General features: G+C 34.7%; 1 protein-coding gene across 1 annotated transcript in view; it reads left to right on the top strand.

Moving 5' to 3' along the window:
• The window catches only part of LOC132721607 (plexin-B1-like), a 74,605-nt gene that overhangs the window by 23,994 nt on the left and 36,334 nt on the right, over positions 1-14,277 (top strand). Inside the window, exons 2-4 of the mRNA XM_060705927.1 lie at positions 4,160-4,354; positions 12,111-12,233; positions 12,428-12,528. Coding sequence (XP_060561910.1) covers positions 4,160-4,354; positions 12,111-12,233; positions 12,428-12,528 — 419 coding nt within the window. The remainder of the gene's footprint in view (positions 1-4,159; positions 4,355-12,110; positions 12,234-12,427; positions 12,529-14,277) is intronic.

Raw genomic sequence — 14,277 nt, forward strand, 5'->3', positions numbered from 1 at the left:
CTTAGGTACGATAAAGGTCAACCAGAGTAAAAAAGAGTTAGCAAAATCAGCAGCCAATCACCAGAAGAGGGTTAAAAGAAGGGCAATAACTTTACAAGCTTGTAATAGATTAACCCGTGTGAATATCATGCGACACCGGGTCTTGGAAGTTCGCTGCTTTTTCGAAACTTGTTTTCTATACAACTATGGCAATATGAGTAATAAATATTTTATCAAACAAAATATGATAGCCTGTAAAGCTGTTAGAAAGCACGACTGGTAATTAACATCCATTGCACAAGTTGATTTGAATTATCTTCACTGTCAGAACAGTTGTTAAAAATTAAATGGGCACGGGATCAAAGAGGTTGATCGACTTAGGTGTCAAAATGAAATATTACTCGATTTACCACGGACCATGAGAATACTTCGACACATTAAAATTTAGACTCATGTATAGGTTTTTTAAAAGAAATATAAGGGGAAAATCTGGACTTAAATTTACTTTGACGGGGATACGGACAAAAGCCCCCCCGGACGAAAGCCCCCCCATCTAAAAATGACAAGGTGGACAAAAGCCCCCCCATGAATTTTCCACATAGGACAAAAGCCCCCCCATAAAAAAGTAAAGGTAGGACAAAAGCCCCCCCCCCCCCCCCATGGTCCATCACATTTACATTTAGTGTCAATGAATTAATATCTGCCTTTTTTCAATTAATTTGGTTATTTCATCATCCACCAGAACAGAGTGAAGGCTCTTTGTCAGCAGTTTGACAAGGGTGAGAAGACTATGGCACAATTTCTGTATGCCATGTCACAATGTATCATTTTGAACAAATTAACAAAATAAACAATTTTATTGAAAAAAACATGCATATACAAATATATGTTTTCTATTTGTTAATTAAATATATATAACAAAATAACCAAATTAATTGAAAAAAGGCAGATATTAATTCATTGAACACTAAAATGTAAATGTGATGGACCATGGGGGGGCTTTTGTCCTACCTTTACTTTTTTAGAGGGGGGCTTTTGTCTTATGTGGAAAATTCATGGGGGGGGGGGGCTTTTTGTCCACCTTGTCATTTTTAGATGGGGGGGGGCTTTCGTCCGGGGGGGCTTTTGTCCTACACTCTACTTTGACATATTGAGAGAAAATAAGTAATCAAAATTCGACTCATATGAGTTCTACTTACATTGCAGATTTATTGTTAGTAAATTGATAGTGAAAACTATTTATTATGAATCTTTGAAAACAATTGATTAATTTATTATACGAAAATGATAAATTCCTGAAAGTTGTTTTTGTTGTTGTCTTGTTGAAATACAAGGCTTCTTTATAATTGAACACAGTCATCTATAACATTTATTAAGTTAATATTAGTATCATGACAGGTAGAAATGTGTATTTTTAGAAATTTTTTACTAGATCAATATTGAAATAATTGGTCTTTTTTATGAGCATATTTAAAGTCCTTTTTGACATTTCTGTAAAAAATTGCCTGCAGAAAACCCTGATTTTGTAACAATGTATGCCATTTGATTTTCTATTTACTGTCAATGGCTTTCATTTTACTAATCATTTGAAGTATGAATAATTTTCAGAAATTGAATTTTTTTTGCACATACAGAACTTACTCTCTTAAAGATAATTTGAAGTTGTTGATTCAATTTACCTTGTGAAACTAACATTGTACATTATTATGTTTGTACCTCTTTAAATGGCATACATGCCATAATTTTTAGACTCATTTCCGGGACACTTTTCATTTGGAGGTGGGGCATTGATCAGCAAACGTATTTTTTTTTAATTTACATAGTGGCATACAACCTATATAACCGGTAATTACAACTTGCAAATTTAATGACACCATAACAAAAGACAGAATGTCAATAATTATTAACAGTTTTTTCTATCTTTTTTTAAGTATTTAGGCATCGTTAATTCAATCAGTCACAGAATAGAATAAAGCTTGTTAAGTAATGACAATCATGACATTCGCTGAATTTTATAGATTACATCACCTCATATTTACCGGGTAGTGGTAATTTACACTGTGTTTGACCACTAGTAACTGCCTCCAGGCGGATTAAATTTATACTGGCCAGTTGTTAATTACAGTGTATGACACCTTCACTCAGGAAGCCACAGGGCGTAAACAATTAATCTTTTAATTGATCAAATTTATTGCCGATAATTGTTTGTTGGAAATACCAATCAAAGGATTAGTGTCACCATTGCAATGTGGATAATCATTGGTAATTAGCGTTCTAGAATAGTTTATAAAAACTTGACAATAGAATTATATAAAAATGTAAAATTTCTTGCTTCAAAGTAGATTATTTTAGATTTTTTTTTTTACTTGGACATAAATCAATCTCCGGGGACAGACCCCTTTTTTTTTCCCGGGACTGCCCCGGAATGGGGACGTTAGGCTGTATGTTAAGGTTTGGGTTTCTCCTTTAAAATATCCCCCGTGGGGTTTTTGTGGTTAAACCCCTGTCAGGAATTTAATTTGGATTCCCGTGAGGAATATCAGTAAGGTATAAAGGTTTTTAGTGGTTCTACGGTTGCAAGTTTGTTGGCATACACATTGTTTGGATACTCTTGAATTGAAGGCATAAACAATGAATTTGGAGTTTTTTGGGGAAAATTGGGGGAAAAAGAAAAACTAAAAAAAAACTGATCAGCTTTAAAATAGCTATAAAAACAAAAACAAAAATGACTTAAAACATTTTTTTTCCAATTATTTTGTTTAAAATCATGTCAAAAATACTTCAAAACTATAAAATCATTGATTGTATGGACAAAAAATCTGTTTTTGGAGTGTTAAAAAAAATGTTTGAAATTAAAAAATTCAACCTTATTATCATATTATTTTATTAAGTGGTCGACTGATAAAAAAATTGAATTTTATTTTTATTTTTATTTATCCCCCCGGACCCAATTTTTAAAAAAAATGTCCTGTAAAACATTTAATAAAAAAATGTTGGGCTTGTACGTAACATAGTGTACTAAGAAACTGTAAATATGTGATTTAGAAAATAAACAGCAAACTGTAATAGAGGGGTTTTAAACCCCGATGATAACCTTGTGAAATAGATAGTTATTTATTAATTGTTTCAAGAGTGGTTTCTATATTATTTATGCTACTAAGAAGCTTCTATTAACCCATTATGCAATATACATGCCTTTTAACGCCTTTTTACCCCCCCCATTTTTTTTTTGGGGGGGGGGGGAACAGACAAAAGCCCTCCCGTCAAAAAATGACAAGGCGGACAAAAGCCCTCCCGTGAAAATGACAGGGCGGACAAAAGCCCTCCCATGAAAATAACAGGGCGGACAAAAGCCCTCCCATGAAAATGACTGGGCGGACAAAACCCCTCCTGTGAAATTAACAAGGCGGACAAAAGCCCTCCCGTAACAAAAATAAATATGTATGTAAAATTTAGTGATGGGGTTATGTCCACTCTATAAAATTAAGTGGTGGGGTTTTGTCCACTCTATAAAATTAAAGGTGGTGGGGTTTTAACTGGTGGAGTTTTGTCCGTCTTCCAGAAGTGCCCCCTTCTGTTTAGGGGGTTTGAAGGGGGGGCGGCAGTCCCCCTCATCGCCAAGAAAATTTTTGACTTGTGAGAAGGTAAAAATGACTCCAGATCGATCATCAAGTAACATGTAACCAACGCTGAAAAGCATTTAACTCTATCTCAATCCATTGAGAAGTTGCAACACTTTGAAATCAATTTTGATGAAAAAAATCAACACAAAATAGTGATTTTTGACAATTTTGAGATATCCCCTCGTTGCCATGGTAACAGGAAATTTAAGCCTGAGCATTGCAAAGGCAATGGTCCAGTCAACACTTATGTGCCAAGTTTGATTAGTATTGAAGCAGTTTTTATAGTTTTATAGCAATTTGAACTTGTAACGGGAGACTTTTCAATGAAAACAGCCATTTTTCACAAAATGCTCATGAAGTAATGGGTTAAGTTGTTTTAATCATTTGAGTGGGATATGAATTAAACTAATTTGCTAGTTTCAATTTACAATGACCAATTTAAGTAACTTCTGTGTATCTCACACCTTGTTTTGTAAACGAAATACATCTCACAGATTATTTAAAATTAAGATTATTGAAAGAATAATTCAGCCCTAACCTGTAGACTTTTGTTTCAGGTTAATGCAACCGGATATTCTTCTTGTAATGCCTTACTGGACGTTGTTTATTATGCAATTGGAAGGGACAATTATAATCTTCAGGCAGCTTATGAAATTGATGAAGACAATGGTCATGTTACCTCGTTACATCCAGCGATTCTAGATGGTTATGATGTTGTATTAGCTGGAACTTCAAAGGGTAGTCTGTATCAGGTATAAGTACAAAGTAAAACTCAATTGTGTATTATTTTCTATCAAAGGTTCCTTTTAGACCTCTATATCAGGGTTCTCAATAACTTTCAGCTCAGCAGGCCAAATTATTATTGCAGGAAAATTTTGAAATTAAGCGCTTGATTTCCTGCAATCTAGGCCATATTTTGTCAGTTTTTAACTATCAAAGCAGACCCAATGTAAAGGCATCATTTGAAAAAAAACAACTACTAAACAATTCAGACATTAATTTCTGTAGGAAATGTAAAACCTGTCTGTCTGTTCGTCTGTGCATTCACACTTACACAACAATCATGTCCAGTCTGTAACTTTGTCATGCATTGAGGGATTTTGAAATAACTTGGCACAAATATCTATCACATGTCAGCGCTGTATGGCTTCCAAGAAAATTGTCCCTTCTTCAAAGGCCAAGGTCACACATTTTGACGGTTCCAATATCACAATTAGAGATTATATGTACACACTTTTTGTCTGGACTATAACTTTGTCATGCATTGAAGAGTTTTAAAATAACTTGGCACAAATGTCTACCACATCAAGATGACATGTTGTTTGTAAGACCCATGTTCCTACCTCTAAGGTCAAGTTCACTCTAATAGTTTGAAAGTACTTTATGCTCATAAGAAGAGTTTGTAGATACACATTAGTTTCCAAACTGTAACATTGTCTTGCATTGAAGGATTTTAAAATAACTTGGCATAAATGTCTACCACATCAAGATGATCGCATCCAAGAGGACCAAGACCCTTGTCCCAAGGTCTTAAGCTTGTTATTAATAGCACTTCATTTCACAAGAACATTAAGTTACTTTCATTATCCCCGCTGTCCGTCCTTCCGACCCACATTTTTGTCCGGAGCATATCTCAAAAAGTATTTGAGGTATCAATTTGAAACTTCATAGGTAGATAGATCATATAGAGGAGGAGTGCCTTGCACAAGAATAATAACTCTACCCGCATAATTTTTCAGTTATTGCCCTTTGTTATTTTGATACTTAATTTTTGTCCAGAGCATAACTCAAAAAGCCTTTGAGATATCAACATGAAACTTCATAGGTGGATATATCTCACTCAGGAGGTGTGCAGAGCACAATAATGATAACTCTACCCTTCATAATTTTTTAGTTATTGCCCTTTGTTATTTTTATCGAAAGGCGGCGGGGGATATAGAAATAGTCTTCGTCCGTCCTTTTAGTCAGCCATTTTTGTCCGGAGCATATCTCAAAAAGTATTTGAAGTATCAACTTGAAACTTCATAGGTGGATAGATCTCATTGAGAAGGAGTGCAGCGCATAAGAATGATAACTCTACCCTGCATAATTTTTTAGTTATTGCCCTTTGTTATTTTTCAAACTTAATTTATGTCCAAAACATTATAACTCAAAAAGCCTTTGAGATATCAACATGAAACTTCAAGGTGGATAGATCTCACTCAGGAGGTGTGCAGTGCACAAGAGTGATAACTCTACCCGTCATAATTTTTGAGTGATGGCCCTTTGTTATTTTTCATACTTAATTTTTCACCTGAGTGGAGCATAACCCAAAAAATCTTTGAGATGTCAACATGAAACTTCATAGGTGGATTTATCTTATTGAGGAGGAATGCTGTGCGCAAGAATGATAACTATACCCTTTTTAATTTTTGAGTTATTGCCCTTTGTTATTTTTCATACTTTTTGTCCGGAGCTTATCTCAAAAAGTGTTAGAGGTATCAACTTAAAACTTCATAGGTGGATAGATCTCATTGAGAAGGAGTGCAGCACACAAGAACGATAAACTACCCTGCATTATTTTTCAGTTATTATCCCCCGCCGATGGAATCGGGAGGGGGATATAGTTTTGGCGTTGTCCGTCCGTCCGTCCGTCCGAATTTCGTTTCCGGAGAAGTTCTCTGCAACTACTGGCTGGAATTCAACGAAACTTTATGGGAATCATCAATATCAAGAGGAGATGCGCATATCGTCGGCTTGTTCCGCGGTCCGACCCGTTAACTCAGAGTTATGGCCCTTGATTAGTTATGTAGTATGTATATAGGTAAAAAAATCGTTTCCGGAGAAGTTCTCTGCAACTACTGGCTGGAATTCAACGAAACTTTATGGGAACCTTCAATACCAAGAGGAGATGCGCATATCGTCGGCTTGTTTCTGGTTCAGACACTTTAACTCAGAGTTATGCCCTTGATTAGTATGCAGTATGCATATGGAGTAAAAATTGTTTCTGCGCTACTTCTCTGCAACCACTGGCTGGAATCAACGAAACTTTATGGGAACCTTCAAATACAAGAGGAGATGCCGCATATCGTCGGCTTGTTCCGGTCAGACACTTTAACTCAGAGTTATGGCCCTTGGATTAGTTTGCAATATGCATATGGAGTAAAAATCGTTTCCGGAGGGTAGTTCTCTGCAACTACTGGCTGGAATTCAACAAAACTTTATGGGAATCATCAATATCAAGAGGAGATGCGCAATATCGTCGGCTTGTTCCGGTCAGACCCTTTAACTCAGAGTTATGGCCCTTGATTAGTTATGTAGTATGCATATAGAGTAAAAATCGTTTCCGCACTACTTCTCTGCAACTACTGGCTGGAATTCAACGAAACTTTATGGGAACCTTCAATACCAAGAGGAGATGCGCATTATCGTCGGCTTGTTCCGGTCAGACACTTTAACTCAGAGTTATGGCCCTTGATTAGTTATGCAGTATGCATATGGAGTAAAAATCGTTTCCGCGCTACTTCTCTGCAACTACTGGCTGGAATTCAACGAAACTTTATGGGAACCTTCAATACCAAGAGGAGATGCGCATATCGTCGGCTTGTTCGGGTCAGACACTTTTAACTTAGAGTTATGGCCCTTGATTAGTTATGCAGTTATCCATATAGAAAAATATTTGTTTCCTCGCTACTTCTCTCTTCTAAACTGGCTGGAATTCAATGAAACTTTATGGGATACTAATAGGAGATGTGCATATAGTCGCCTTGTTCCCGGTCAGATACTTATAACTCAGATTTATGGCCCTTGAATTAGGTTATGTAGTATGCATACATCTCATTGGCATTTCCAGATTTTACTATTTAACACAAAATTATGGCTCTGTTATTGCCCTGAATATTTATCAAGTTCAAAGAATATTACTGTTTATGCCATGATAAATATATAAATAAAGCCTTATGTCTTCAGTTGTTGTGTTAATAATAACCAGTACTCGGCGGTGGATATAAATTCAACGAATTTGCTTGTTACCCTTTGTTATATTCAGCCATCAGTATTCACATAGGTTTCAAATCTGTAATCACTTCAGCCATCAGTTTTCATTACCAAAAGACCTCTTAGAATTGAATTATTCTGCTCTACTACATATACATCCTTCCAATGAGCAAACACATTCGGCGGGGTTCATGGCCATGTGAACATGGCTCTTGTTCATACTTAATTTTTCACACCTGAGTGGAACATAACTCAGAAAGTCTTTGAGATGTCAACATGAAACTTCATAGGTGGATTTATCTTATTGAGAAGGAATGCTGTGTGCAAGAATGATAACTCTACGTCCCTACCCTTTATAATTTTTAAGTTATTGGCCTTTGTTATTTTTCATTTTTTTACCGGATTTTATCTCAAAAAGTTTAAGGGGTTAAACTTAAAGTTCATAGGGGATAGTCTCATTGGGGAGGAGTGCAGCACAAAGAAAATAAAGTACCCTGCAATTTTTTCAGTTTTTCCCCTTTTTTTATTTTCACCTCAGATCAAAAAGGTTTTAAATCTGTAATTACTTCAGCCACAGTTTCATTACCAAAAGCCCTCTTAAAAATGAATATTTTGCCTTACATTAACATGTTCTAATGGGGCAAAAAATTTTGGGGGGGATGGCATTTTAACAGGGCTTTGTTATGCCCCTGAAAAAATTGGGGGGGAACCCTATAGTCGCCAGGTTGTCCGTCCATCTATCCGTCAGTCAGTCATTCCATCAGTCCATCCGTACTGTTACGCCCCGCGCTTGGTGGTATGAGCCTAAGCCGTGATCAAGTAGGATCTCTCTTTAAATGAGCTGTCAGGATCTGTTTCAATATGACTTTGCAGACTTTTTAGCAACCTATCAATGTGAGCTGTGAGTTGACTTTTTCTAACGTAGGCTGATGTTCACAGTTTCAGCTGCTCACCGTGACTGTAAAGTACTAGGGCCGACTTGAATGCTTGCTCGGTTGGTCGCTTCTTGACGTTTGGACTTCCAACTAATTTAAATTATTTATTTTAAAAACAATCTTGGGAAACACCTTAACTAAGCAAAAAGGAAAACAATATTTCATAGAATCAACAAATTTATTGCAAGATAAATATTATTTCACCAATTTTATGAACATGTACGAAAAACAAGAAGAAAGAAAAAATTCGTTAAATAAAAATATTTCTAAAAATAGAAATAGGTCGTAAAACACGGTGGACAGCCGCGGCGTAACCACTAAAATGACGCGTATCTGTCAATTCCCAAGATAAAAATGCTAAAAAATATTAAGTATATGCAGATGTAAAAAGAGAAAAAATTTATATTTCCTTTAATTCAAAGAAGAAAAAGTTACTTATTTTACGTTAAAAAAATAAAGCACACCTTTTTAAAATTCAGTCAAGTATTTTAAGCTATCAAATTTCAGTAAACAATCAAAATACGGTGTACATGAAAATTTCGAAGTTGGAAGACCCGACTGAAGGCAGACGGGCTATTTATATGCCAGCAGTCCCCAAAATTCCACAAGCTTGTGGAAAGAACGCTCCACAGACTTTCTTGTGGGGCCCACAGAATTTCTTGTGAAAGGAACGCTCCACAGTATTTTTCGTGGGAAAGTCATGACCCACAGTCTCTTTTGTGGGTTTTCCACAGATTTCCTTGTGGAAGAAAGAAAAAATAAGTTAAGAATACATAGAACAATATAACACACCTCAAATTTACGTTTTCTGCTAGGAATAAGTTGATACATCGTAAAAAGTTGAGATTAAACTTTATCATATAAAGTACAGCATCCAAGGGTTGCTATGCGAGTGCTCGTCGTGTTTACAGTATATAAAAATAGTAACAAAATGGCCGCCTGCAAGAGGACGGGTGTACTCGCAATGCTGTTAAAAACAATGACAAAATAAAGGGATTATATGATTAATAAAGTGGTTTTGCTCTGTGGTAAGACATTTTTAGGATTTCTTTATCAAATACAATCAACAATTTAACACTAGCTTGTCTGAGAAAGATAAACAGAGATGTTTACATATTTCGCGAAAACTGTATACATTCGAGGCTGACATTTAAAGTTCCAGTCCAAGAAATCGGTTACAGTATGAAAAGAAGCAGACAGCAGATATCTAAATAGACAAACATTCATTATGCATTTATGACAGCCTCTGTATGTTGAATTATGTATGATGAGAAACTCTCATCATCCTCATAGAAAAAATATTACTGTGTATAAACATTGAATGCAAAAGTAAACAAAGTGTGGATTTACATTACAACAGTTCAAATCAAGGTAAGTATAAAAGATGTGACCCTGGGATATTACAGTACGTATGTCCCAAATTCTTGTCAGGCCCAAAACTTTGTTATTTGAAGTCGGATTTTACAACTATTTCACAGAAATGATCACCATATTGAGATAACTTGTCACGCTCAACATATGGGTCGCTACCTTGACGGTCAATGTCACAGCATGACCTTGCAGCAAAATCATGTCCGGCCCATAACTTCATTATTTGAAGTCAGATTCTTAAACTATTTCACAGAAATGATCACCATATTGAGACGCATGTGGTGTGCAACATTTAGGTCGCTACCTTGAAAGTCAAGGTCACAGAATGACCTTGGAGCAATATCGTGTCCATCCCATAACTTTGTTATTTGAAGTCGGATTTAACAACTAAATAACAGAAATGAACACCATATTGAGACGACATGTCGCGCAAAAGTCAGTAGATAGATCTCATTGAGTAGAAGTGCAGTGCAAAGAACAGGAACTCTGCTTGCCTACAGCTTTGGAATTATCAACTATGAACTTTGACTAGAAATAACAATGAAACTACAAAAAGATATACTTTTCTACACGCCTCCGTGGTTTGAGGTTAGAGTCGATGACTTCTTAATCAGGTTACCTCTTGCGTGGTTCGATCCCGGAGATGCTGTTGTTTTGCATGAAGGAAAAGGTAGTCTAGTACTGGTGTAACTCTCAGGAAAATGGTTAGGAAACTACCCGCCTATATGACTGAAATACTGTTGGGAAAAGGCGTAAAATGAAACAAACAAATGTTCAAAACCTAGTAGGGGAGCATCACTCGGTTCAACGGACTCTTGATCTCTTTTCTTTTCATAATACCTGCATGCTTAAGAAACCTTTTCGGTGGCATTTGTAACTTGCGTGACAGCTCTTGTTTTGAACTGTTTGTGTCAAAATACCTCGAAATTGTCAAATATTTTTCTTAAAAACTTCATATGATTGTTTGCAATTTTAAGGCTTGTTTATTAGTGACTGAAGACACAAGTTTTGGTTTGATTAATTCTCAACAAACTTTGATGTTATTTTACTCAAAATTTAAATGGACTCCATTTATGTTTTTTGACAATTAGCAGCAGTTGAAATATTACTTTGAGATTTGTATACCATTGGATGTTGGCCTATATAAATAACTTATGTGCAAAATTTTAGGTCATTTGTTCACTCCATTATTTTAAGAACAATCATTTTTATTCTCCAAAGTGACCCATGAAATGTGAATTGCACAACATATTGATTTTACTTTTCATTTTAAGTGAAATCTTCTTATCTTTTATTAAAAATCCCCAATATAGATTTCTGTCAGAATTTCAATTTTATGATTTTAGACCTCAGTGGAGTTCCTTTAAGAAAGCAGCCATTTTACTACCAAAAGTTTGTTACAAATGCTAATTTGGACCATGACAGTCTTCAAGTTCTAATGCTCACATAATAAAGGAAAGGCAATGAATGTGCTTATTTCAGTTTGCATTTTTATATGCCCAAAAGAATTTTGTGCATGTTATGCTATACCCCCTGGCGTCTGTCTGTTAGCAATTTGGTTTCCAGACGCTAACGGTTTCATTTGCCCAAATATTCAATCTCATAGGATAGTATTGATCATTTGTTTGAAAGACTCCTAATTGATTTTTGATTCAGCAAGGTCAAAGGTCAAAGGTTTACTATTGACTTTAAACTGCAAAACATTTTCGCTCAAGAATTTAAGTATTAATCAACCTAGCAGCTGTAAAATTTAGGATGACCAAGCCAAATACATGACCCCTTTTGATTTTAGGACATAAGATAAAGGTCAGGTCATAATGACTAAAACTGAAAATTGTGTTTCTGGAGCTATAACAAAGTTCATTTGGCTTATAGTGTTCAACTTCATAGGATTGATTGCCTATTGTGAAGTAAAAAATCCATATCTATATTGGGGTCACAAAGGCAAAGGTCAATAGAAATGACGTTAATATTGTTAACGAAGTTTTACAACTGCAAACTTTATTGGATGAATCACTTATGATTTTAGAAATTAATTATAATAGCCTGAAGAAATTTGTATATTATGTATAAATGTGCATGCTTTTACGTAAATGCTCATACATTTTACCAAATCCATTGTTACTATTGCTTCATCTTTACTAAAAAAATCACTTTCGGTCATATAATGCTCCGCCTAGCGGTGCTCTTGTTATATTTTTGCCTGTAAATTATTGTTATTTTACAGTTTAATTTGATGCGTAATTTGGTGATGACAATGTTTGATAAACATATAGTGGATGATGGGTCAGAAATCAAGGGAATTCAAGAAGATGGAAACTTAACTTTGTATGTGATGAGTACCTCAAAGGTAAATATGACCTTGATGCAAGATTTATTGTTCAATGGAAATCCTTTTGTCATTTGTTTTAAGTTTTGAGGAAGTGCTGCAAATATTTTTTTTGACATGGTCACTGAACAGTAATACATTTAATGCACATTGAGGTTTCTAAGATTTTTTTGTCATGAAAGTGAAATAGTGTTACATAACTGTATATTTTTCAGATTATCAAATATAGCCGCACCAATTGCTCTGAGTTTAAAACTTGTCAGGAAACCATGGAGAAGAAGAATCCACATTGTGGGTGGTGTGTTTATCAAAACAGGTACATGTATATCTGTTTACAGTATATCCAAAGTTTGATAAGCTATTTCTGGTAATGTTACTGATATATTGTATATTGTTTACAGGGATGGTAGAAATCCATTTAAATGATGCCATTCCTGCGTACCTTTTATGAATGAATTGTGTTCTTAGAATGACATCATTTTGCCGGTTATGAACGAGTTTTAAATTCAGATGCTACTTTAGGTGAAAAAAGTGATAAATCCCCATTTAAAGCTTTTTAAATATTAAATTGTAAAATTTTAAAAAAATTTTAATTTTCCCAAAAAGTTTTTAAAATGTTTTAAATTTTTTTTTTAAATTTGGTTCTAAAAATTTAATTTTCATCCCTTTTCACTTTAAAAAAATTTTTTTTCAATTTTTAGCCCTCCTGAAAAACCCAATTTTTTTTAAATTTTTAAATTTATTTTTTTGTGACTTTTTTTTACTATGAAAAAGGGACAGGGGAGGTGAATTTTTCGTGTTTAAGAAATTTTTTTAAAGAATTTAAAAAACCAAAAAAATTTTATAAAAAAAATTTTTTTTTTGGGCTTTAAATTTTAAAAATTTAAAGAATTGGTTAAAAATTTTTTTTAAAAATTTAAATATTTTTTTTAAAAAAACCCATAAGAGAGCTTGTTTTGGGTTTCAAGGGGTTTTAAAAATTTTCATAAACCTTAAAATTCCCCCCGGGGGGGGTCTTGTTTTCCCCTTAATCCCTATATAAAAACTTAAAAAATTTTTTTAAAGAAAAAAGGCAAAATTTTAAATTCAATGATTTAAAAAAGTTAAAAAAAAGGGGGTAAAAAAAAGCCCAATTTTTCCCTTTTTAGTAAAATTAAAAAAAATTTTTTTAAAAAAAAAAATAAAAATTTAGCATGAAACACCAAATATTTTTTTAAAATTTTTAAAAAAAACCTAAAAGGGGGGGGGAAAAGCCCCCCCCAAAAAAAGGGAAAACTTAAAAAAAAAACCAAAAGCAAAGAAAAGAGAAACATTTTAAACAAAGAAAAAAAACCCGGGGTTTAAAAAAAAGGGCCCCCCGGGGGGGCCCGTTTTAACATTATGTTTAATAAGTAAGACTCTAAACCATCTTCTTTTAACAAAAAACAAAATGGCTAGAAGCTTAGGTAGATAATGAATACGTCTTCTTATGTGGTGTAATACGAGGTTTGTTCAAATAAAGCTTGGATTGAATTGGAGACCTGCCGGGGGGGGGGGTGGGGGGGGAGATTAAAGGCAGGTTGAGGGTCCAACATAAAGCCTTGGGTTAAAAATAGAAGCTGGGGCCTATATAGGTGAGGACTTCAGGGCCCTCATGGCCTCTTGTTTTTAGGCTCACTTGCACAAATAGGTGAGCTTTTAGGATATGGCCAATCAAATGGCGTAGTCGTCTGTCGTCCCCACATTTTAAATATTCTAAGGACATCTTTCTATGAATACGCAAGGCAAATGTTAATGAAACTTGCAGGAATACTCTTTGTATGAAGCTCTATCAAGATTGTTCAAAGAATTCCATTTCAATCAGAACTCTGGTTGCCATCGGCAACCGAAAGAAAAATTTTAAATATCTTTTTTTAAAGAACCGTAAGAGCTAGAGCTTAGATATTTTGGCATGAAACATCTTTCTAATGATGTCTACCCCAAGTTTGTTCAAATAAAAGCCCTGGGGTCAAAAATTGGCCCCGCGCCCAGGGGGGTCATTTGATTTTCCTATATGCATAATAGTAAAAAATTAAAAATTCTTTCT

The sequence above is a fragment of the Ruditapes philippinarum genome, unplaced genomic scaffold (genome assembly GCF_026571515.1).
Source record: "Ruditapes philippinarum isolate M1 unplaced genomic scaffold, ASM2657151v2 ctg1656_1_1_1_1, whole genome shotgun sequence".
NCBI lineage: Eukaryota > Metazoa > Mollusca > Bivalvia > Venerida > Veneridae > Ruditapes > Ruditapes philippinarum.